Source organism: Muntiacus reevesi, chromosome 22 (genome assembly GCF_963930625.1).
Source record: "Muntiacus reevesi chromosome 22, mMunRee1.1, whole genome shotgun sequence".
Taxonomy (NCBI): domain Eukaryota; kingdom Metazoa; phylum Chordata; class Mammalia; order Artiodactyla; family Cervidae; genus Muntiacus; species Muntiacus reevesi.
The window spans coordinates 18,574,904-18,597,134 of record NC_089270.1 but is presented as its reverse complement, the minus strand read 5'-3'; the positions used below and the strand labels follow the sequence as shown (position 1 = coordinate 18,597,134).

General features: G+C 36.8%; 1 protein-coding gene and 1 non-coding gene across 6 annotated transcripts in view; both read left to right on the top strand.

Moving 5' to 3' along the window:
- COPS4 (COP9 signalosome subunit 4) overlaps positions 1 to 21,972 on the top strand; it is a 39,083-nt gene extending 17,111 nt beyond the window's left edge. For 3 of the 5 annotated variants that reach the window (XM_065914354.1, XM_065914355.1, XM_065914357.1), the window contains 6 exons: positions 1,709 to 1,862; positions 2,023 to 2,173; positions 9,150 to 9,320; positions 13,411 to 13,526; positions 15,170 to 15,254; positions 21,453 to 21,972. In XM_065914354.1, the coding sequence (XP_065770426.1) occupies positions 1,709 to 1,862; positions 2,023 to 2,173; positions 9,150 to 9,320; positions 13,411 to 13,526; positions 15,170 to 15,254; positions 21,453 to 21,586 (811 nt within the window). In that variant the 3' untranslated portion in view covers positions 21,587 to 21,972. Of the gene's footprint in view, positions 1 to 1,708; positions 1,863 to 2,022; positions 2,174 to 9,149; positions 9,321 to 13,410; positions 13,527 to 15,169; positions 15,255 to 19,901; positions 19,941 to 21,452 lie in introns of those variants that run through there. The other 2 variants (XM_065914356.1, XM_065914358.1) reach the window with 2 other exon arrangements.
- Positions 5,692 to 5,826, top strand: LOC136153128 (small nucleolar RNA SNORA70). The gene has a single exon (XR_010660362.1). It is a non-coding gene; the product is annotated as a small nucleolar RNA SNORA70 (small nucleolar RNA).
- Positions 21,973 to 22,231: the final 259 nt, after the last annotated feature.

The window sequence follows — 22,231 nt, the reverse complement described above, 5'->3', positions numbered from 1 at the left end:
GTTGAATTTTGTTTTCTAAGGCTTCTTGTTAATTTGGTTTTTTCCTTTGATAGTTTCAAAAGGCTGAAAAAGTGAATGTGTTAGTTTCTCAGTCGAGTCTGACTCTTTGCGACCCCATAGACTGTAGCCCGCCAGGCTCCTCTGTCCATGGAATTCTCCAGGCCAGAATACTGGAACGGGTTGCTATTCCCTTCTCCAGGAGATCTTCCTGACCCATGGATCGAGCTTAGGTCTCCTGCATTGTAGGCAGATTCTTTACCATCTGAACCTCTATGGAAGCCTCTGAAAAGGCTGAGGGCTTTCTTAATTGCTTTGGTCTTATTCTGTCTGGAGCAATGTCTTGTTAGTACAGAGCAAATGATTTATTTTCATTGGTAGTTGACATAAATATAGATACTGTTCTTTGAAGTGGTGGTTATTAGTGTTTTGAGAGTACTGTAACATTATCTGTGAGGATACCAAGAACTGAAAATTCTGTGGTTTTCTAAACAAGTTCAAGTGGATAAATTATTGAGAGCTTGTTTCCCTAAAAAAGGATTCATTCTGATTATGTAAGTAACATATAATAGATATACTTGGCATAAAAAATGAAAATGCAGAAAAATACAGTGCTGTTTATAGCAATTTATGTAAATATGAGTTGTGAATGGAGATAATAGAAACTATTAATAATTTATGACTTATGGAAAATTTTGAATTGATATAAAATTTTTTTGAAGAATTAGTTTCAAAGTTAGGGTCAAGTCAATTGTAAACTCTATTCTTGCCACATGGTAACACCAATTTTGCTGGTGAGTAGAATTAACTTTTCTGTGAGGGTGAATCTTGAATTATGTGAGTTTTAAATTATATAAGGTCTTCAGTTATGCATTCCTTGCATATAAATGTGACCTTTGGGATAAGAAGAAAAAGAAAAACTACCTGTATTATCACTCCAAAAAATAATTACGATTCCTCTCTTGATGTATGTATATAGAAATACATTTTGATAGTGTTTTTATGTACTTTTTTATCCTTTTTTTTTTCATTTAGTGAAAACTTATGACTTTTATCAGAAATAATTATTATAATAATGACACTGTATATAATTATTTTATATATATATAACTGTATAGTATCTGTCATCTTTATGTACCACAACCTAATTAATTACCATAAATACCACTATGGGTAATTTCCATTTTTTCCTATTATGGATATTTATGAATAACTTTACAAATGAATATTCTATACATGTATATGTGTGCACATGCATGATTTTTTGGGGGGATTTGCTTTTTAGGGGTAGAATATAGTAGGTAAAGAGTATATGCGTTTTAAAGGATTCAAAGAATGGTTGGAGAGCATACTGCCAAATTGTTGTCCAGGATGGAGGTGCATGCCCATAGTTCTTTTGGTGGTACATGATATGTCCTTGAACTGGGCTTTTAAAAATTTTTTTTTAAAAAGATCTTTGATTTCTGAGTTTATCTGAGGATTAGAAGAAGCTAAAATAGCCATGAATAATGACAAAAATAATGAAAACTCAGTAAAATTTATTTTGGAAATGTTTTTTAGCTTCTCTGTGTTTTTCCAATGCAGTAAAAAGTCCGAGTCCCTTATAGTAACAATATATGTGTACATATCAGGAAAAAATAACTTATTTTCTATCACTCATAAAAATTTTCTTGGTGAAATAGTCATTCTGTGTCTTCCTGTTATTGCCTAGACAGTACAATGTTGATTATAAACTGGAGACCTATCTGAAGATTGCTCGGCTGTATCTGGAGGACGATGATCCAGTCCAGGCAGAGGCTTACATAAATCGGGCATCGTTGCTCCAGAATGAATCAACCAATGAACAGTTACAGATACATTATAAGGTAACAGATAAACTGATTTGGAATTAATTTTGTTTTGGAGAATCCCACAATATTAAGGTGCTCCAGAATATCTGATAAGTGCTGTTGTTATACATTAAAAATTCTCTTTTCTTTTGCTTTTTAATTGTTCCCCCTAATTGAAACATTTTCCCTCTTATAGGTATGCTATGCACGTGTTCTTGACTATAGAAGAAAATTCATTGAAGCTGCACAGAGGTACAATGAACTCTCTTACAAGACAATAGTGCATGAAAGTGAAAGACTAGAGGCCTTAAAACATGCTCTGCACTGTACCATCTTAGCGTCAGCAGGTAAGCACATCATTTGTGCTTTAATGAACAGAAAGCTAGCTTTGCTTAACTTTAGGTTCGTCGCTATCCACTGGAGAAGAGATAGGCTACCCACTCCAATATTCTTGGGCTTCCCTGGTGGCTTAGCTGGTAAAGAATCCGCCTGCAATGCGGGAGACGTGGGTTCGATCCCTGGGTTGGGAAGATCCCTTGGAGAAGGGAAAGGCTACCCACTCCAGTATTCTGGCCTGGAGAATTCCGTGTACTGAATGGTCCATAGGGTCGCAAAGAGTTGGACACCATGGAGTGACTTTCACTGCTATTTGAGGATTTAGTGAGAAACTGTTCTTCAAGAGGATGTCTTATTAATACAATTATGGTAAAATTAATTAAAACATTTAAGCAGTAACAGTAGGTTGGTAACTTAAGGCGTTTTAAAAATATGTATTTACCAGCCTGTTACCCATAGATATTAGGAATTGTTAAGAGATAATCTGAAGGTTAGTTCTGCTAAAATATCACTGAAGAAAATGGATATTAAATTGACAGTTACACAAAGGGAAATGAAAATTAAAATCTAGAAATTGGATGATATAATTAATGTACTGCTTTGGGGATTTTTAAAAATTTTTTATTTTCAAGCCTCAGTTTTAGACCTGGCACTTATCTTTTTCTCCAATAAATATAAGTAGTAAACTATCCTTTGTTGTTTTTACTAAACTACAGCATGTAAATCATTCAACTTATAAAGCAGGAAAGGGCATTGAGAGGAAATGCTGATAATTCTAAGCCATGGCATTTCTGAATCATTTTATAATGTTTGTTTTTGAACTGTGTTTAGTTGAGAGCCTAATGACATATTCAGACTACACATTTCATTCTCTATGAAGCAGTGATCTTATTTTTTTTTTTGTTACTGAAAAGAGTACATAAAATGGTACCACTTCCAACTCTGAAGAACTATTACTGATTTCTTCTATCTCTTTCAGTATATAAGTGTGTATCCTCCTTTTTATACACAAATTATAACATGATATACAAACTTCTGCAAAGTGCTTTTTTTATGTGGCTATCCATCACATGAGTTGTAGTCTTTCTACAACTCATAAAACTCATTTTTTAAAATTTTCTATCCTTTGGCTTTATCATAATTAGTCAATTACGATGCTGTAGTGGTTATACGAATATGTATAGGTTAAATTCTTGAATCTAAGAGTACATACATTTAAAATTTTGATAGAAATTAAAGTTGCCTTTTAACGTTACCCTCTAAACAATAATGTCTGTGTGTACCTAACTGTTGTTGTGTTGTTCAATTGCTTAGTTGTGTCTGACTCTTTGTGACCCCATGGACTGTAGCAAGCCATACTTCCCTGTCCTTCACTATCTCTTGGAGTTTGCTCAAGTTCATGTCTATTGGATTAGTGATACTGTCTAATCATCTCATCCTCTGCCGCCCTGTTCTCCTTTTGCCTTCAGTCTTTCCCAGCATCAAGGTCTTTTCCAATGTACCTGGTTACTCACACACGTATTTCCAAATTTTTTTATCCTTACTAACCTGGTAAAAGAAAGGTAATATTTCATTCTAGTTTTAATTTGCATTTTACTTACTATGAATGCTTTTGAGCATCTCCTCATGTGTTTAAAAAAAATCATTATTGAAAAACCCATTTTTTTTGGAGTAAATTATCGTCTGTTTATGTTCATTAGCCATTTTTTATCTTTTTCTTATAAAAACTGTTCACATATATAAGAAATTAACAAGTTTTTCTCCCAGTTTATTATCTCTTTTTTGGCTTTATTTATGAAAATTTGCCATTCAGAAACTTTAGAATTTTTTATAGTTAAATATTTTAATCTTTTATAGCTTCGGGGTTTTGTTGACTTGCTTAAAAGATCTTTCCTATTCTGAAATTACATATTTTAGATTCCTTCATGTTTTCTTCTGGTATAAGTTCTTGAATCCTCTGATCTTTCAGTTCAGTTCAGTTGCTCAGTCATGTCTGACTCTTTGTGACCCCATGAACCGCAGCATGCCAGGTCTCCCTGTCCATCACAAGCTCCTGGAGTTTACCCAGACTCATGTCCATTGAGTCAGTGATGCCATCCAACCATCTCATCCCCTTTCATCCCCTTCTCCTCCTGCCCTCAATCTTACCCACCATCAGGGTCTTTTCAAATGAGTTAGCTGTTCGCATCAGGTGGCCAAAGTATTGGAGTTTCAGCTTCAGCATCAGTCCTTCCAATGAACACCCAGGACTGATCTCCTTTAGAAAGGACTGGTTGGATCTCCTTGCAGTCCAAGGGACTCTCAAGAGTCTTCTCCAGCACCACAGTTCAAAAGCATCAATTCTTTGCCGCTCAGCCTTCTTTGTGGGTCTAGCTCTCATCTCCATACATGACCACTGGAAAAACCATAGCCTTGACTAGATGGACCTTTGTTGACAAAGTAATGTCTCTGCTTTTTAATATGCTGTCTAGGTTGGTCATAACTTTCCTTCCAAGGAATAAGCATCTTTTAATTTCATGGCTGCAATCACCATCTGCAGTGATTTAGACTGTGAATAATTGAGAACCCTAGAGAGCTTTTGTTTATGTAGAGTATATCTGCTGTTTAGTGTATTAGAAATTGAAGTGAGTAATTTAAAAATATTTATTATTTCATTTAAAGGTAACAATAATAGATCTGTTGCATGTAAATGTAAGTGACTTTTTTGGACATACCACATGGCTTAGTTTCTGACCAGGAATTGAACTCACATCCTCTTTGGTGGAAGTGTGGAGTCCTAACACTGGGACCATCAAAGAAGTCCATGCTTGTTTTTCTAAATGGCTAGTTATTTGACTTGGCATTCTTTATTGAATTATGCATCCTTTTTCTCCCTATTGATTTGAAGCACCTTATAATAGATTTCTGGACATAGTATTCTGTTCCATTAATTAGCCTGTGTATTTATGAATGTACTAATACTATGCTCTTCAAATTAATATAGCTTTATCTTTATAGTGTCTTATTATTAGCAGGCCTTCTTACTCTTCATTACTCTTTTCTAAATTTTCCTGGCTTTTTGTTATATTTGCTTTCTCTCTCTGTCTCGCTCACATCTGCGTGCATGTGTGCGTGCATGCGCGCACCCACACACACACACACACACGTCTTGATGTATCATTTTAAAGTTATTTGAAGGTCATCTTGACACTCCTTCATATGTCATGATGTGTCTCCTAAGAATATAAACATTTTTTTCTGTGTAACTGCAATACCATTATCATCCCTAAAAAAGCTAACAGTGATTCCACTGTAGAATTTAGCAGCTGGTCCATATTATCACTACCTCAGTTAGCTCAAGGATGTCTTTTATACCTGCCTTTTTCATCTTAAATAAGGAGCAACATTATGTGTGGTATTTGGTGATTATGACTTCTTTAGATTCTTTTAGTCTAGAAGAGTTTCCTCATTCCCCCTGCCCCCAACTTTATTGTGGCATAGTTCACATACCACATTGTATGTAGTTTCCTCACTTTAAAAAAATACACTTTTGCAGCCAATTAAGCCGACTGTGCTCTTTTCCCCATGGGGGCCCAGTGTGCAGTGGCCGCAAACAGCAGCCTCCTCGGTAGTGTATGCAGCCTGCTGCCTCTGCAGGTTGCCCTGAGCGACCTTGGATACAGCTCTTTCCAGTGGACTTCCATGACTGGCATGCTGTCCCCAGTCTAGACTCCAGACAGGTATGCGTGGCGCCTTCGGAAAGCCCTGGGGTGCACTCGCCAGGGTCCACATTGGCCAAGTTATTATAATGTCCATCTGCACTGAGCTGCAGAACAAGGAGCATGTGACTGAGGTCCTCTGTGGGGCCAAGTTCAAGTTCCCTGGCCGCCAGAGGATCTACATCTCCAAGAACTGGGCATTTTCTAAGTTTAGTGCAGATGAACTTTAAAACATGGTGGCAGAAAAGCAGCTCATCCTGGGTGGTGAGGGGTCACATATTATATATACAACCCTAATGGTGGCACTCTGGAGAAATGAGGGGCCCTGCCCTTATGAGAGCCTTGGCGCTGTCCCCTCCTTCCTCTTGCCCACTGATGAATCTTACTTTTCTGTCCAAAAAAATATATATATATATTGACTTTGAAGTTATTATATTAGAATGTCCTTCATCCTAGATTTTTTGATCTACATGTTATGTAATTTACTTAGTTACACAGTCGTGTCTGACTCTTTGCAACCCCATGGACTGTAGCCCTCAAGGTTCCTCTGTCTGTGGAATTTTCTAGGCAAGAGTATTGGAGTGAGTTGCCATTTCCTCCTCCAGGGGATCTTCCCCACCCAGGGATTGAACCTGTATCCCTTGTGCCTCCTGCACTGGCAGGTGGATTCTTTACACTGTGCCACCTGGGAAGCCCTTTTTGATATATATATAGTTAATTTATTCCTTAATCCCGTAGATTCCTTGTAAAATAGCAATTATAGCCAGAGGTTATATTAATTCAGGTTAAATTTTTTTCTAGCAAGAATACCTTATAATGATACTATGTAGTTGCTGTTGAATCACGGCAGAGAGCACATACTGCTACCTTGTCCCACCGTTAGTGATGCTGAGTTTGTTCATTTAATTAAGGTAGAAACTCCATTGTAAAGGTACATTGGCCTCTTTGTCTTTTGTAAGCAATTCATGGGGTGCTGCTTTAACACCACAAAGATTCTGTTTTCCAAATTCCTTTCCATAATTTAATATCTGTTAATAATCCTTGCTAGATCACTCATTGCATGTAATATAAAATGAAAATGAAAAATGGTGAATTATTCATTCTTTGCTCCTTTTTTTTTTCAAATATCACTGTGAACTTTTTCTCTGCTTATTCTTCTGCATGTAGAAGCACACAAAACTGTACATACAGAAACATATATGTACAGAAAACATGTACACACAGAAAACTATACATATCAAAAGTATACACTTCAGTGAGTTGTCACAAATGGACACCATCATGTAGTCAGTGTGCAGAAAAAGAAACAAAATATTATCAGCACCCTGAGAGCCTCTGTCCTGCTTTCTCCTAATTACTAGCCTTAACCCCCAACCTCTAATAGCGGTCATTAATATATATTGGTTTTGCCTGCTTATGTTTATATAAGTGAAATCATGTAGTACATATACTCTTTTTTTTTTCATATACTCTTGTCTTTCTTCTTTGCTCCACTTTATGAAATTTATACACATTGTTACACATATTTTGTTCATTTTGGTTGTTATGTGGTATCCCATTCTGTGAATATAACACATTGTTTATCCTATTGCCTTGTCATTGGCTATTAGTAATAGTACTGCTATGAATATTCTTGCATATTTGACTCAGTTTTTAAAATTTATTTGTGTGTTACAATAAAATATAGTTGTGATTCTTTTTGATGCTCAACTTGTCCCAGATATGACCAAATTTTGTCTTTTTGACATGGCCCCCTGTTAGTCTTTGAGTACTTGCCTGATATGTAGTATAAAAAGATGCCTTAGGCTCCTTTTGTATTTTCCCTGCCCCAAATGTGAAATCAGCTATTTTTTAAGGATTTCTAGTTCCTCTTAATGAGGTTAACAAGATCAGGATACTAGGTATGCTCGCTGATGCTGGGTGTCATTGTCATTAGGCTCTTTTAGTATATAGAGCTAAAAATAAATTTAAAAAGAAAAAGTCTGTTCATAGTTTTATTTCCATTAGTTCACTTTTTAATGTCATCAGTTATCATGTGATTTTTCACCACTTAAAGGTACTCGAAGGTGTAAATTGAGACTATGAAAATCAAGTTTCCCATCTGAGAAATGTTTGTTCATCTTTCATCAATTTTTTATCATTACCAAAAGTATGCATGTTTGTTATAGAAATATAAATAAGCAAGAAGAAGAAAATAGCAATTATCTATAATTTGAGCCATTTGTAACATTTTGGCATATGATTGGTTCTCCATATTCATGGGTTCTGCATCTGCAAATTCAACCAACCGTGGGTTAAAAACATTTGGGGAAAAAATTTTTAGGAAGTTCCAAAAGCAAAACTTGAATTTGCTGGTGCCAGCCAGAACTATTTACATAGCATTTACATTGTATTGGGTATTACACATAATCTGGAGATGATCTAAAATATAAGGAAGGATATATGAAGATGGTGCAAATAGAACATCATTTTACTTAAGTGACTTTTGCATCGGCAGGTTTTGGTATTTATGAGGGAGTCTTGGAACCAGTCCCTGTTGGCTACTGAGAGAATGATTGTGTATCATAGTCTTCACAAATGAATATACAGCTGGTCCTTATTATTCACAGATTCCATGCAGGTGAATCTACCTGCTTGCTAAAATTTGTCACCCCCTCCCAAATCAATGCTTGAGGTGCTTTTATAGTCATATGCAGACGTGTGCAGAGCAGCAAAAATCTGAGCCCCTCTACTTATATTGTTTCCAGCAGGTGTCAAACAAGGTGGTATTCTGCATTGTTTCAGCTCTCCTACTATAAACAAATGTCCTTTTTTGTGGTCTGTGTGATCCTCTTCACATCTTTATGCATTTGTTGATGGTTGTGCTGTTTTTAAATGGTCCGTAAGCATAGTGCCATAGGTTATCTTGTGTACTCAAGTGTGGGAAGTCTGTGATGTGTCTTATGGAGAATATACGTGTGTTAAGTTAGATAAGTTCTTTCAGGCATGAGTTGTAGTGTAAACCATAAGTTAAGGTGCCTTTAAACAGACACACAAGACAAGATTACATGTTGACCAGCTGACAAAAATGCTGCGACCAGAGGCTCATAAGAACCTGATCCTGTGTCAACCCTAGGAGCAGCAGTTGAGTATTCACTAATTCACTGTTGGCAGCGACTTTATAGGACTTAGCTGCTACAAATAATGAAGATCAACTGCATATTTTAGTAGGCAAAAATGCAGTCCTAAGAAAGATTGTTTTTCATTGAAAAGAGAGTGAGAATATTTGATGCTCATTTGTTTCCCTTAGGACAGCAGCGTTCTCGGATGCTAGCTACCCTTTTTAAGGATGAAAGGTGCCAGCAGCTTGCTGCTTACGGAATCCTAGAGAAAATGTACCTAGATAGGATCATCAGAGGAAATCAACTTCAAGAATTTGCTGCCATGCTGATGCCTCACCAGAAAGCAACTACAGCTGATGGTAATGACTGCTCTTATAAGTATGTGGTACTGAATATTCAGGTCACACTAGTGGAATATATGTTAAATTTGAAGAGCCTTGATATCTTTCTGTAATGTTTTTATCTAACACTTGATAAAAAATGAATATTGACTGAAGATGAACATCATACTTGGACATGAGTTTGAAATATAAGGGTAGACCTATTGGAAAGCATTTCTTGGAATATTTTTTGGAAACTGAAAAGGCAGAAGAATTATAGGCTAGGTTTATAACACTCGATCTTTTTTAAAACTCAAACCATTTGGTAAGTACCTTAATGAATTTTAAACATCAGTTTGTAACAGAGCATAATTACCCAGTTCTATTTTAGATAGAGCAAAATTTGGCACAGTAGCTTGCACAAGCTCATTAAGGGGTAAGTGTTTCCAATAAGAATAGAACTTGGTGTTGTGTTTCCTACTATTTGCTTAAGTCAGACTATCTTTGCTGGGAAAGAATTTTTAATAGATGCTTGTTCATAACATCAATAATTTTATATATGTTTATCTATAAAGATTTTAAGGTAACATAACAATAGCACACATAACTAAAAATACAGATGTAGACCACTAGAAATACGGAAAAGGTCAAGACAGACATGCAGATCTGTCAAACACATTGCCTTGGATTCACTGTCATCCCATTTTGAAGAGAATCTAGTTGTATGGAAATATTTATGTAAGATTTGGCAAAAAGGTATATATACCTCACCAGTCACTACCCTAGTTCCCAGGTTTACTAAAGCAATTATATTGACCTATTGAATTTCTTTTATTTAATTGTACGTTAAGAAGCAAATAATTATTATCTTTGTTTCTAAAGGAGATAATTTATTCTATAGGATATTCTTTATGCAGATAGTGAGAAAAATTCCATTTCAGTCTTAGGATTAGTTGTGATTCTCCCAAGCACTTGATTTAATTTAAGTAATGTGAGTTGATAAACTGATTGATTTTCTTAATTTGATAGGCTGCTGGAAAGTTTAAAAAGTTAAACTTGTAGCCCACCTGTAATGGGTGTGTTTTGACCATTGCTATTCTTCTTTTTCTTTTTTAATTTTAAGTTTCTTGTCTCCTGTGTATTCTGAGCAACTTTAATAAATTCTTTTGCAGGAAGTTATCTGATAAAAGCTAAATAAATAAGAAAAAGTTTCCAGAACTGATGTAGTTAAACTTCAGATTTGACTTTGTGCTTTCTGGCCAAAGAAAGAAAAAATAAAATCAGATTACTCTTCTAAAATGAGGGTTTCTAACTAGGATCTCTGAGAATGCAAATGATTTTCAAATTTCTCACAGGAGACTTATGTATATAGGACAGGTATTTTGTCTTCTTCTTCCATTTTAGCCTCTATTACTTTATTTATTTTTCTTGACCATCTTTGTTTATTGTCATTACAACCCCTAGGCTAGCAATCTTGAGACATAGTGTTGTTGTTATTACTACAATTCAGTGGTTTTAGTATATTCCCAGGGCTTTACAATGTTACTGCTAAGCTATTTTCTTCTCTGTAGATTTGCCTATTCTGATCATTTCATATAAATGGAATCATACAGTATGTGATCTGTTGTGACTGGCTTCTTTCATTTAGCTTGATGTTTTCAAGGTTCATCTGTGTTGTAGTGTATATCAGCACTTCATTCACTTTTCTTGCCAAATAACATTGTGTTACCTCATTTTATTTCATCAGTTGATGGGCATTTAGGTTCTGCTGTGAACATTCTTGTGAAAGTTTTTGTACTGACATAGGTTTTTAATTTTTTTAATTTTTTAATTTTCTTGGATGTATATCTAGGAGTGGAATTACTGGGTCATATGGTAGCTAATGTCTGTACAAACGGAGAAGGCGATGGCAACCCCCTCCAGTACTCTTGCCTGGGAAATCTCGTGGACGGAGGAGCCTGGTGGGCTGCAGTCCATGGGGTCGCTATGAGTCGGACACAATGGAGCAACTTCACTTTCACTTTTCACTTTCATGCATTGGAGAAGGAAATGGCAACCCACTCCAGTGTTCTTGCCTGGAGAATCCCAGGGACAGGGGAGCCTGGTGGGCTGCCGTCTATGGGGTCGCAGAGAATCGGACACGACTGAAGTGACTTAGCAGCAGCAGCAGTCTGTACAAAAACTTTTACATGAATGTTCACAGCAGCGTTATTAATAGCAAAACAACCTAAATGCCCATCAACTGATAAAGAGGCGTGCTGCAGTCCCTGGGGTCGCAAAGAGCTGGACGTGACTGGGCAACTGAACAGCAACAACAGCAACGGCAACATGGCAGCATGTTTAGTCTTTTGAGGAGCTGCAGACTCTTTTCCCAAATGACTGCCCCAGTTACATTCCTGTGTGTGAGGGTTCCATTTTCTCCATATTTTCTCCCACAGTTGTTATTATCTGTCTTTTTGATAGTCGTCCTCGTGGGTATGAAGTGTGGTATCTTGTTATGGTTTTGACTTGCATTTCCCTGAGGGCTTAATGATGTTGAACACCTTTTCGTATGCTTATTGGCCACTTTTAAATTGGGTTATTTGGTTTTTTATTATTAAATTGCGTGAATTCTTATGTATTCTAGATGTTATCATTGCCAGATAAATATCTTCTCCCATTGTGTGTGTTGTTTCTTCACTGTTGATGATATCTTCTGAAACCCAGAAGTTATTAATTTTTATGAAATCCAATTTATGTTTTTTCTTTTGTTACTTGTGCTTTAAGTGTTGTATCTAAAAGGCTATTGCCTAATCCAGGGTCATAAAAAGTTGCTTTGTTTTCTTCTGTAAGTTTTATAATTTCAGCTCTTACATTTAGGTCTTTGATTAATGTTGAGTTAATTTTTGTATGTGGTGTGAAGTAGGAGTCCAACTTTACTTTGCCTGTGAATATTCAGTTGTCCTAGCACCATTTGTTGGACTCTTATTTCCCCACTGAATTACCTTGGCAATTTTGTTGACAATCAGTTGACTGTAAATGTGAGTTTATTTCTGGACTCTCAATTCTATTCCGTTATTCTGTATGTTTGTCCTCACACCAGAATTCCCCAGTCTTGATTGCTGTGTCTCAGCAATCTGATTTTTGAAATCAGAAAATTTGAGCCTTCCAGCTTTGTTCTTTTTCAAAATTGTTTTGGCTCCTCTGGGTCCTTTAAATTTCCGTGTGAATTTTAAGATGAGCTTGTCAATTTCTGTGAAGAAGCCAGCTGGGATTTTGTTAGGGACCACACTGAGCCTGTAGATCAATTTGGGGAGTTAACAATATTAAATCTTCCATATTTTCCTATTTATTTAGGTCTTTATATTGGAAAGTGGCTAAGAGAGTAGATCTTAAAAGTTCTCATCACAAGAAAAAAATTATAACTGTGAGATGATGACGCTAGTTAATTAAACTGGTGATGATCATTTCACAGTATATACATATATCAACTCAGTGTGTTATACACCTTAAATGAATACAATGTTACATGTTAATTATATCTCAATAAAAGGGAAAAAAAGAATTGGGTGAGCCCAACAGTCTAATACTTTCAGGATGGGGCCTTAGGTTCAGAACTCTGTCAGGCCCTGTTTTATCTTTCTTACGGGAGGATCCTATGCCTGATATCTCACGAAGGGATTTTGGCTTCCAAACATTTCTCACATTTGCCTCAGTACAGTGCGTGTGCAGTGCCCAGAGGAACAGAGACATTCCCATTGCTCTGTACGTTTTGACTTATCAAGCTTACAGAACAGATTGCATGATTGTTTTGCTGCTGCTTGCTGATGAAATTTGTGCTTATAGCAAGAGAAGAGAAAGTAATGAAACTGCTGACTAGTCTAAGGAAGCAAAACCCCAAATCCAGAGGACTAAATCTGTTCAGCTAATAAGTAACTACTTGCCAATCACCTTCTAAATTTTATTTTTATTTAACTATGTTATAAAAAATGTATCAATTAGGGCATTTTGGTTGCTTTTAAAATTTTGATAAGAATAAAGACAATGATTATGAATTATTACATGCCAGGAAATTTTTTTTAAAAAAAGATGTGTCTATTAAGAGTGTAAACCTAGTTTCAAAGTTATAACTTTCTTGTTTATATTTAAGGTTCTAGCATCTTGGACAGAGCTGTTATTGAACACAATTTATTGTCTGCAAGCAAATTATATAATAATATTACCTTTGAAGAACTTGGAGCCCTTTTAGAGATTCCTGCAGCTAAGGTATTTTCTTATTTGCAATACATAAAAAGGAAGTTAAGAGACTAAATCATTGATATAAAGAGAAAATAAAATACATACAGTTGGACCTCAGTATCTGTGGATGAAAAACTTGTGGCTATGGAGGGGGCCAGCTGTATTCATTGTACTACTACATTTTATGTAAGGGTCTGGAGCCTCCATAGATTTTGGTATCCAGGGCCCTCATGGAACCAACCCCCCATGGACTGATATTGAGGAATGACTGTAATTGGTAAATACTGGGAGCTGTGACAAAAACATACATAAAAAGCCTCAGATAAATGGAAATAAATTATTTGAGTGTTAAAATAGTGCTGTAATGGAATTAATTGTCTCTGGTTTTGGATTTTTTTAAATTTGTAATTTATGGTAAAGTAACCTAGAATGAAAATCTTAAAGGGGTTCCAGATTATGATTCCCATTTTGTAAGAATGTCTTTGTTTCATGTCTGTTCAGATCTTCTTCATAGTGGTTTCTGATTTTTAACTAACATTTGCCTCAATTCTTTTTCCTGCCCTCTAATGACTGGTAATATTCTAAGCTATTCTATTGTAACTTCTGTGGTTGATTTAACTTAAGAAGTTGCCTGTGTTATTAGGGAGTTGATTTCATTCTTAGTCATGATAAAGTTTGGTTGGCTGTGGATAAATTCTGGAAAAGTGCCAGTATTATTTAGAGGGTATTTTAGGTGTCATCTACAAAACATTCTTTTAATTTTAAATAACATAAAAGCAATCAACCTTACTTTTACCAACTTGTAGACCTTGAAGTCATGTAATTATGGTCACATCCCCTTTTATTTGTTAGAAAATACTAAATTAAAATTTCACTAACACAATGCCTTTACATGTATGCATTTATTACACAGTAAAGGCAGTGGAACAATTTTGGAACCAAGGCTTTAGTTACCATTAATAGATGGCTTTCTTCTTTGACTTTGAGGTATGATTTCTTGCCGAGACTTAAGGGAAGTGGATGTATTTTTAGCAGTAAATGCTAGTCACAGTCTGTTCAGGAGTGAATTAGGGTTGATTATGAACATGGTCAGAATTACTTTAATGACTGTCACAGCCCAATTTCCTTAACAAACAGTAAACATAAGTATGTCTTTAGGAATTAGAGGGCCTTCTGCTCCCCTTTAATTGTCTTTTAAATCCTTTCATTTCTCTTTTAAATTTGAACACTCTTTCTCCTTTCAGTTTTTCCTTCAAAAAAATGACTGTCTTAAATGGTCTTAGGGGTGATAAACAATATGAAAACTGAAATGAAATAGAATAAGGAAAGCTACGGATTTTTTTTGAGGTGTGGATCCCAGAGAGAAGAATAATTGTGAATTTGATTTTGAGCAGAGAGAAAAATTGCTAAGAGGGCTAGGTGCTTGTTCAAAATCTTACAAGAGAAACAGATCCCAGTTAATGTAAAATAATGGATTGTACGCAGAAAGAATTGGGGGATTAAATAGTCAGATTTCCAAGATTTGCTCTTGTAATGAACGGCAGATGAACACATACATAAGGCTTAGTGATGGTCAGCTAACCCAAGAGCTTTCAATTCTGTTGATGAGCATATGTGAATAACTTGCTATGATAATTAAAATGTCTAAGAGTTTTGTTTTTTTTAAACAGGCAGAAAAGATAGCATCGCAAATGATCACAGAAGGACGTATGAATGGATTTATTGATCAGATTGATGGAATAGTTCATTTTGAAAGTAAGAAGTTTTGCTTGGTTATAGCATAATGGAATGACAGTGTTGTGTATTTGTGATTAAAACATGCTGAGCAATTGCCGAGCATCTTCCTTTGACCCAGAGTCTTACTACTGGAATGAACTTATTTCCCAAAGAAATTGTTGTTGTTCAGCCACTCAGTTGGGTCTGACTCCTTGCGACCCCATGGACTGCAGCACGCCAGGCTTCCCATCCTTCACCGTCAGCAGGAGCTTGCTCAGACTCATGTCCATTGAGTCGTGATGCCATCCAACCATCTCATCCTCTGTTGTCCCCTTCTCCTCCTGCCTTCAGTCTTTCCCAGCATCAGGGCCTTTTCCAGTGAGTCTGTTCTTTGCATCAAGTGGCCAAAGTATTGGAGCTTTCCTTTAGGATTGACTAGTTTGATCTCCTTGCAGTCCAAATGCAAGGAGAAAAAATTGAAACTGAGATTGTTATATTCATTCATGTACTCACCAAACATTTATTGACTACATACCATGTAACGGGTGTGTAGAAAGGACAGTTGCATTTCCTATTCAACAGCTCACTAAACTGATGGAGGCAGACAGAAAAGTAGATCTCGCGACTTTCTCATTTATCTTAATACCTCCTCAGCCCCTCTTCCCACCTCATTTGTGCCCTGGACCTTACTGTTCCAGAACCATTCTGCTTGGATAGTGTAACTTGAAATATCCCACTCTGGCCATGGCCTTTCCCCAGGCCTTTCTAGTGGTCTTTCTCAGGTACATCTGCTTTACCTCTTCCTTGACCGCACTGGAGCCTTTCCTCTGTGACTTTCACTTCCTTCCTGTCATCCTAGCCCTTTAAAATTCTTTTAATTTATTATTTTAAAAAGTTATTTATATTTGACTGTGCCAGGTCTCAGTGTGGTACGTGGGATCTGGGATCTTCAATCTTCATTGTGGCGTGCAGGATCTTTTTATTATTTTTTTTTAAGTTGCAGCATATGAACTCTTTAGTTGTGGCATGTGGGATCTAGTTCCCTGACCAGGGATTGAACCCGGGTCCCCTGCATTGGGAGTACGGAGTCTTACCCACCGGACCTCCAGGGAAGTCTCCCTTTTTAAAGTTTTTGCCATTCTTCCTATCCAGCTTAGAGTTCATGGTTCATCATTTCAGTTACTCTTTCACAGAGGCCCAGACCACTTGCCTGCTAACTCTATGTTCCAGCTGGCCAGCAGGTCTTCACCTTGAATGACCCCATCCTTCGGCTTTTCCAGGCCTGTCCTTGAGTGGCTAAGCTCGGGTTGCTGGAGGAGGGTCAGAGTCCCAGATTGGTTGATACCACTGCAAATCCAGGTTCCTGGGTTCTCAACACTGCCTGGGACTCTTCATACATTTCTCTAGTCCACTCTTTTTCCCTACTCTGCAGGAACTGTTTCAGATTTCAGTTTCCTAAATCTCTGACTTTTGTCCTCCTTCATTCAGGAGAAAACTGCGTTTCCGGTTCACAGGGAGAAGAAAAAAAAGCTATTCATATGAAATTATCTTAACTTCTTTATCAGATTTATAAACTCCTAAATGTTAAATATAGATTGAATTCTGTCTTTTTCTTCTTTCGTGTTATCCTGGAGATGGTTTCCATCTCTCTTTCTAGTTCTTCCACTTGGGATCCCTTCTCTGAACTCTGCCACTCCCTACCCCCAAAAGAAATCTTTTTAAAGAACTTGAGCTTAGCAATTATTTTGTCCATTTTCATCCCCCCCCCCCCACCGTTGGCTTCTTTCTATCGATATTTACACATACTGGGGTCTCTTCTGTTTTAGTAAAAATCCTTTTATCTTTCAGGCTTCATCTTGGCTTTACATCATATCGAATAGGGTTGACCACTTACTTCTTTTTGATTGCCTCCCACCCTCTTGACTTCTGTCCTTCTCCTTCACCCTGATCTACTTCTCCTCCTTTTTCTCCAGGTATTCTTCCCAGCCATCTCTGTAGACTCTGTCGTGCTTTACATTTAAATATTGGGGCTGCTTAGGACTTACTCCTCAGCCTTTTTCTCCTCGCTCTGCTGAGTTACCCTAGTAGCCTAGTACCCTCTTATCTACTCCTATTGATCCATCTCTATGCAGACAGTACTTAGATTTCTAGCGTAAATCTCTCTGCTGACGCCCAGACTTAGAGGCTCTGATTGACAAGTAGATGTTTCCCACCTGACTGCTTCGTGGGCATCTCAGAAGAAACATACCCAAAACCACATTCACCATTTCCCCTCCATACCTGCCTCTCTGAACAACCAACGAGCTATCCAGAACTAGAGTGTTCATTTTCTCCAGCACCCTTATCCTTGACCCCTTCTTTTCTTTGCTGCCCAGAATCCTCAACTTTCTGTCTTATGTTTATCTAGAATCCACATACTTTTCTTCATTTGTTACTGTCACCAGTCTATTCTAAGCTCCCATACCCCCTTCTGGGCTTAAGAAATAGCCTCTTAACTTTTTCTCAAGTCTGCAATTGCTCCTTTCTAGTCCCATTGCCCTCCTATAGCCAGAGTGATCATGATCTTTGAAAAATGCAAACAGGCAGAAAAAAGAAATAAAAATCAAATGATTCAGTGTTACTCTATTCCATTACATGCTAACTGAATGTAATTCCCCATTGAATTCCCAATTGAATGGTTTCCCCATTGCTTGTAGAGTAAAGTTCTGCAGTCTCCAAAAGATCCACAGGATCCTTAATGAATTTCTCTTTCCAGTCCAGCCCACAGGGCTTTTTGTTTTCTCCAGCGTTGTGAGTTCCTCCCCACATCAGACATTCCAAAATAGCCATCCCTTCACAGCCAGCCTCTCCAGTCATCTTCTGTTTGTCCCCGTGTCTTAGTTTCAACAGCGTTAATCAATAATGATTTTCCTGACTCCTCAGTTTAGGAGTAGTCTAAGTTATATATGTTCTTGTCACCCTGAATTTCTTGTTAGCATTAATCATAATTATTTCCATTTCTGTAGCTCTTTGTCTAAACGCCTGTTTCTGTTGCCAGGCTCAGCTTCCTAGTGATCAGTCATATTAAGTGTTTCTTGTTCTCCATGGTATGCCCAACATCTTTTCCAGTGCCCTGCCTATTATAAGTGGGAAATAAATAATTATTGAATTAACAAATACATATATGATGAATAGTATAGCAGAGGGGTCACCAAGTAAAAGAGCAATTTATTTGTTTATTTATTTTTTAAAAGAACAATTTAAACTAATGTTTGCTATCTTGATAGAATATGGAATATTTTCCTTTCTAATTTTCTTAGATTAAAAAAATGGCAATGGTAAATCTGCTCTTATTAAGAAGTAAATTTACACCAATGACTAAAGGAAGAGTCTGTAATATCTTTTCAGTTTCTCTTGCACTCCTCTAACCCTGTCTGTCTGGCACAACTAGTATCAGTCTGAAATCTTGTCTGTCTTTCTACATGCGTGTATAGACAAGTACAAACAGGTAGACAGGGATTTTAAAAAACGGCGTCATACTTTAAAGTACATGGTATTCTACAAAGTGGTTTTTTTTTTTAAGTTAAGATACTGTGAACATATTTTCAAGTCACTAGATATAAAATCTAATTTATTTGTTTTAACAGTTGTGTAGTTATTTCATGGAGTTCAACTATTCACCCACTGATAGACATTCAGGTGGTTTCCTTGTGCAGATCTTTAAATCCTGGGACACTTAGTTCTCTAGAACGAAGTCTCAGAAGTTGCATACTTTGATGCTTCAGAGGATATATGTGTTCTGATTAATAGCTACTACCAGTTTGTTTTCCAGAAAGCTGTAGCCATTTACACTTCCACCAACATGGGAGAATGAATCTTTAACAACTGGATATTCTTTTTCTTTTTATCTTTTGCCAGTTGTTGGGGGGAAATACTGCATTATTGTCTTACTGTGCATTTCCTTGGCACTGGTGAAGTTTAAATCTTTCCATGTATTGGTCATTAGCATTTTCTTGTCTGTGAATTGACGTTATTTTTTCTTACACATTTCCATCCTTTCTCCTCCATACCTTTCCTATTTCAATGTTAGAGATACTTTTGTCATTCTATCAGTTGTGTTTCTATTAGGCAATGTGTACCATAAACCCTAACCCCGGACACATTTAAAAGCTTTTTTTGCAGCCAAATATGTCCATTTTTAATTTTATGACTTTTGTGTTTTCTGTATTCATTAAGAAAGTCTCCTTCACTTTGGGGTTAAATTAATATTTAAATTTTATTTAATATTTTATTTATTGTTTTATATTTACAAATTCAATCTGTAGTTCATTTTTGTGTATAATTTTCAGTCATGGTCTAGCTGTTTTTTTAAAAGATAGATTGCCAATTATGTGTGTATCATTTATTAAATAAAACATCCTTTCTGATCTTTGGAGTGTATTAGGTTTTAAATGGTGCTAGTTGTAAAGAACCCGACTGCCAATGCAGGAAATGTGAGAGACGTGGATTTGATCCCTGGGTCGGGAAGATCCCGTGAAGTAGGGCACGGCAGCCTACTCCAGTATTCTTGCCTGGAGAATCCCTTGGGCAGAGGAGCCTGGCGGGCTACTGTCCACAGGGTTGCAAAGAGTCAGACACGACTGAAGTGACTTAGCACGCACACAGGTTTCACAAATTAATTTGGATCTCTTTTTGTACTCTTTTCAGTTCCATGGATCCGTAACAATATTAGGTAATAAATTTATAATAGATTCTACTGTTGATAAAGCAGACCCTATCCCTCCACTACTATTTTTTAACTGAGGTGAGATGCACATATGTGAGATTAATCATTCCGTATCATTTAGTATATTTACAGTGTTGTACAACCACCACCTCTGCCTGATTCCAGAACATTTTTATCTTCTCAAATGGAAGCCCCATGCCCCTTAAGCACTTTCTCCTCATACCTCTCTCTCTCCAGCCCCTGGCAACTAATTTCTGTTGTCTCTGTGGATTTACCTGTTCTGGATATTTGATATGAATGAAACCGTACAATATGTGAGCTTTTGGCTTCTTTCACTTAATGTAGTGTTTTCAAGTTTCACTCATGTTATAACATGTAGTCAGTACTTTTTGCATTCCTTTTTAAGGCTGAATAATACTTAGTTGTGTAGATATACTATAATCTTGCTTGTTTTTAATTTTCAAAATTATTTTGGCTATTCTCAAACATCAGTTTTTCCATATTAACTTTAGTAATTTTATCTTGTTCAGGAAGCAAAACAGAGAAAGGGGGATTGTCTTGGAAATTTCTTTAAATTTATGTTTTAATAGAAAAGGACTGATATTTTTAAGATATTACATCTTTCCAGCTGGATATGTGATTTGTATCTACTCAAGTTATTTTATGTCCTTTATTAAGATTTTATAGTTTTTTTCCCCTTCATTAATTCTGTGCCCAAATTTGTAAATGTTGATGCTCTTTTGGGTGGAACTTGTCCCATAATTTTTCATTTCTTTTTTTTAAAATTTTTTTTATTTTTCAGTGAGTTTTGTCATACATTGATATGAATCAGCCATAGAGTTACACGTATTCCCCATCCCGATCCCCCCTCCCACCTCCCTCTTCACCCGATTCCTCTGGGTCTTCCCAGCCCAACAGGCCCGAGCACTTAATTTTTCATTTCTAACTGCAGATTGCTGGTGTAGAGAAAAGCCTGCTAGACCATGAGGTTTTTTGTTTGGAGTTTAAATATTAAAGTATTCTTTAGAGTCCAGTAGAGACAGTGTGGAGTAGATAAATAGAGTTACTTTCCCCAGCAGGTGGCAGTGTCTTATGACGGTATAAAGTGAAAGAAAGTGAAAGTCGCTCAGTCCTGCTTGGACTCTTTGTGACCCCACAGACTATGCAGTCCATGGAATTCTCCAGGCCAGAATACTGGAGTGGGTAGCCTGTCCCTTCTCCAGGGGATCTTATGAAGGTATAAACTGAGTGACAAAAGCACTTCAGTGCTTTGACTTCGGTGAAGTCGCCTTGTTGTTGTGGTTGAGGTGGTTTGGTTGGTTTTATTTTGTGTACCTTTGTTTGTTTTATGCTCTGTGCCAGTGATGGGAGTACTTTTCTTAACTGTTGCATAATTAGCTTAATTTTATCAGCCAAGAGTTTTGAAGTAAACTTTTAAAAATCAGTGTTTCTGTATTTTGTCTTCTAACTCACATTCACTATGGTTGCAAAGGAGTAACTTCAGCTTTGTACATTATTCCTTTTTTCTTTAGCACGAGAAGCCCTGCCAACATGGGACAAACAGATCCAGTCACTCTGTTTCCAGGTGAATAACCTGTTGGAGAAAATCAGCCAGACAGCCCCAGAATGGACAGCACAAGCCATGGAGGCCCAGATGGCGCAGTGACTCCTCGCGGACCAGCTGTGCACACTACGTCTGTTTCCATGTTGTGCGGATTCATTTCACTCTCAGAAACATTTGCATCATGACCTTACATATTTCAATCCCTTTTATGCTGGATTCTATTTAAAGAAGACATTATTAGAACAGGAAGTACAAGCATTTAAAAGTACGTAGTTCCCATTTATTCAGGGTCTCTGTGTATCAAGCTAACTCAGATGTTTTGAAAGCTTTTTCTTTAAACAGAGTAAGTGAAATAACTGTGGCTAAGAAGTTTGGGGTTTGTGATAACTTTGTAGTCATGTAAAACTTAAGTGCATTGTGCCTCTCCACATGTGGTTATTCTAATAAATGGAGAAGTGAGCCAAATAAAAGTAGTAGTTTGTTTTTAATTAGTGAATGGTGTTTTGTTCCTTTTCCCTTTCACTTAAAAGCAGACAATTGTTTGTCCCTTATGCAAGAAGTGAAAAGATAAACCAAAAAACCTCTTCCCTAGGTATTCACAGTCACAGAGCCAAGAGTCAGCAAGTGAGATACCTGTACCAAGTCTGAGAGCACACAGTGGGGAATTTTTTATTTAGAGAAAGATCAGCAAAGACTCCTCAGAATCATTCTGGCCTCCCTTCATAGAGAAAATGGGGAAGGACTTTC